At 45.0% G+C, this 3,922-nt stretch overlaps 1 protein-coding gene across 1 annotated transcript in view; it reads right to left on the reverse strand.

Moving 5' to 3' along the window:
* Arhgef10 (Rho guanine nucleotide exchange factor (GEF) 10) overlaps nt 1-3,922 on the reverse strand; it is a 79,635-nt gene that overhangs the window by 24,577 nt on the left and 51,136 nt on the right. Inside the window, exons 16-17 of the mRNA XM_013024217.1 lie at nt 3,496-3,666; nt 1,947-2,092 (exon numbers count right to left, since the gene is read on the reverse strand). Of these exons, the coding sequence (XP_012879671.1) occupies nt 1,947-2,092; nt 3,496-3,666 (317 nt within the window). The remainder of the gene's footprint in view (nt 1-1,946; nt 2,093-3,495; nt 3,667-3,922) is intronic.

Raw genomic sequence — 3,922 nt, forward strand, 5'->3', positions numbered from 1 at the left:
CAGGAGAGCTAGGTGACCAGGGTCCCAGGAGAGCTAGGTGACCAGTGTCTCAGGAGAGCTAGGTGATCAGGGTCCCAGGAGAGCTAGGTGACCAGGGTCCCAGGAGAGCTAGGTGGCCAGTGTCTCAGGAGAGCTAGGTGACCAGTGTCTCAGGAGAGCTAGGTGACCAGTGTCTCAGGAGAGCTAGGTGACCAGGGTCCCAGGAGAGCTAGGTGACCAGGGCCCCAGGAGAGCTAGACGACCAGTATCTCAGTAGAGCTAGGTGACCAGTGTCTCAGGCCCCCTGGGAGAATTCGGTGACAGGTGTCTCCAGATCCCCCAGGTGGAGCTGGTAGCTGGCAACCAGGAGGCCTTCCCATGGAAACTCACAGGGAAAGAGCTGACACTGCCCACTGAGGACCCTGACTCAGGTTATCCCAAGAAATTAACACGTAGGAAAAATATTCCATGCAGACAGAAATACTGATTGCTTCATAATGTTAATTGCAAAATCTGTTCTTTCCTATATACTTACATTGTAACTATTTTAACAGGATCAAACCATACCATTATACTCCATGGTTAAAATATTTACTGGGTCTATAGAAATTAAGTGGAAAAATATGTTATATGTGCTTTCATTATAATATGGAGCACAGAAAAGCATTCAAAAGTCACCTCCCCAAACCAGAAAGTCACTGACTTCTTTCTACACATTCAGACAAGAGTAAAAACACACAGTACCCAGAGGCTGGCCGCTGCTAAGGCCACTATGGTAATAGCTGAGCCATTTTCAAATAGAGAAGGACCACTGAGAGGTACATTTTGCAGACTTTTGTAGCTGTTACAAGCAAGGGAAGATGCTGAGAAGTAGAAGGGCTGACCACCGCGGAGAGATGGCAGGGCACTGTGTGACCACCATGGGCAGCGGGTGTGGGTGCTGTGCTTGCAGGCACTATGACCACTGAGGGCAGTTAGGTGAGGGCACTGTGCTTGTGGGGTCTGTGCCAGCAGTCTTATCATCATCACAGTTACGTTGTAACTACTGTTCTTCCTTTTGGCTTATAGATCAGATTCCTAGGGGTTAGTGAGGAGAGGACCTAGAATGGAGCTGTAAGTCAACACTGTAGAATTGAACCCCATAGTATGAACTGCCAAGTGTCAGCAGGTTGATTCTTCTTTGCTCAGATTCTACCAGTCAGGGCAAGAAGGGCGGCATAAAAGACAGATCACATGACAGTGGTAAATGGGAATGTTTCCCAGTCTGCTCTCCAGACAGGGCCTGCATCCAACTTACGTGGTATAAACACTCCCCCAGAAATCATTTAAAACATCTTAAGATTTTAGGCAAGCAGCTTCCAAAACTCCTGAGAAGTCTAACAACTGACAATTGCAAACATTATAAGCTGGCCCCACTTGAGCTTGTACTATTTCAGTGAGCAGCAAGAACACTACATTTAATTTTAAACCTAATCCCTTACACATGAGCTATATTTGAACACTTTACCCTCTCAGATATCCTCAGTTGCTACTGTCTTTAGGTGTTGGAGAACAAGTCTGATGTCAAATTATTTTAAGTTAAAGAATCAATGGGGCATTGACTGTTTTCTTGGTTTACACTAAATATGAACATATATATATGTATATATATATTTAAATATGTAAGAAAAACACTTACCTAAAAAAAATAAAGAAGTAGCTTAAAAAACAAAAAAAGGACAAGATTGATTTGGGAAGCTGGATTATACCAGCCTGGGTTTTTAGTAAGTCCACCTGTAGGCACCAAATTTCTATCAGCAGAGACTCAAACCCAACCCGAGTCTTTTAAAAATAAATTTCCTTGGTCTCTTAGTCACAGACTAAGTTTAGCATCAGATAGTTCAACTTGAGTGGAAACCTCAACAAAATCTTCCTCATCCTTAGACACAGGACACCTCGGCTGACTCAGAATGCAGGCATGTTCTTACCGGGAGCTGACGGTGGCACACATCAGTACGTCGTTCAACATGAACAGCCTTCGTTCTTTGGTCTTGATAATTTCTCCACGGTCATTGTAAACTGTTTCTATCACATCATCGGAGCGAATGAGGTACCGACTTCCACTGCTGAGGAGCTAAACATCAAAAACACCGACAACCACCACCAAAAATGCAAATTGGAGATGAGGGAAGTTCACAGAAACATCAATTACAGCATCAAATTTTATAGATTATTTTCACTAAGGAGAACCCACATGTTCCTGCTCACATTTCATGTACAGGTAATGTAGGCTCAGAACAAAACTGTAAATTCAATGCCTGACAGACATTAGCATTGGCATTTGCCCTAAGCAAGAAAGGATCTAAGATCTCTTTAGATGGGGTTTTCCTAGAGTGCAGACCATGGTGGGCAGGGATGCTCCCTCTTGCTCACCTCTTGTTGCTCTATTGCTCTGAATGCATCTTCCTTCACTCACTAGAGCCAGCCATGTGCACTTGGAGAACTATTTCGCAACTGACTTTCCCAAAGCCAGCACAAGTAAGCACATCAGCAGCACCTAAATGTATGTCTGCCACACTGTTTCCCAAATCACAGGGACACCACCAGATCCTTGGAAAAATCTTTTGTGCCAGCTGAGAAAACGATATGGCACATTATGCTCAGAATAATGTACCATGAGGAAACAGCTTCCTTGGCCTGGATGGCCCGGACCTTCTGATGGTAAATCTCCAGTCTGCCTGCCCTGGCATGCAGTTGGACACCAGCCTCGGCAGTACCTTCCTGGCCTACACATCTGTGTGACAACCAGATGCTGCATCCCTCCTCCCATCACCTGGCTTACTTTCCACACTCATGCTATCAAGCCTTCAAACACGGAGAGAAACAGCTTTAAGTGCCACAAACCACAGACATCATTTGGAAAATGTATTGCCACAACGTTCTCATAGTTAATGACTAGATGTCATTATAAAGTAGGAAAAAAATCTCTACTGAGAAAAAGTACATGAGACCTTAGCAACAATGAACATTGAATGCAATTATTTAACATGCTCATAATGAGGAACACCCCCAGGTCCAGGCCTTACAGGAATATGGTAAGCTAACACACATCAGCAGGCTGCTGTAGGAAAATCATTTTTGCTAATACAAAATTGAAACAGCTTGGCAAAGGACTGATTTCTTCCTGTTGTTCTGCATCTCTTCTTTGTGATAAACACACCTTACACACACCCAGGTAGGTACAAACCAAACACTTCATGTGGCATTCTGGACACAAAGTCAAGCTAAGAGTTGGTCTGAGCCTTTATGCATCCATCTGAGGAATGGAGTCATCCCATTTAGCTCTCCCTGAGAAAGAACACCAGCCTGCTAGGGCTATGAACAGTCACTCCCCAGCAGCCCAGCCACCACCCTGAACTCCTTCATCCCAGGTAAACTCTGGGCCAAGTGCATTAACCTAAATGAGCAGTAGTAAGTGGCTGATTAGTTCAAAGCAAAAATAACTTTACTATATAGGGCTGAAACAAATCTGTCAACCTTGTTCAGGTATCTTTCATTTATGGCTTTTGCTATTTGTTTGATCTCACAGCGTTGGTCGGCATCTCTTTTTCTTTCATTTAACTTCTCTGCTAAAGTTTCGAGCTCTGTTAGCGCCATCTGAAGGGGCAGCCGGTCAGGATGTCCTTTGGAGGTGTTCTTCAACATGTCCTATAAGTCAGGAGCAGAGTGTGGTGGTCACCACAGATGATTGGCGGTTAATAGATCATTCATTATAAGTTCAGGTACACCTTGGTGCGCTCCAGACATGCAGGCTCTCCTCAATGCCGTCCTGACACACAGAAGGCTCACCTTGGTGCCATGCCACACCATGTGGGCTACCTCACTGTCCTCCTGACACACGCCCACCTCACTGTCCTCCTGACACACGCCCACCTCACTGTCCTCCTGACACACGCCCACCTCG

This window comes from Dipodomys ordii, unplaced genomic scaffold, assembly GCF_000151885.1.
Source record: "Dipodomys ordii isolate 6190 unplaced genomic scaffold, Dord_2.0 Scaffold74, whole genome shotgun sequence".
Taxonomy (NCBI): Eukaryota; Metazoa; Chordata; class Mammalia; order Rodentia; family Heteromyidae; genus Dipodomys; species Dipodomys ordii.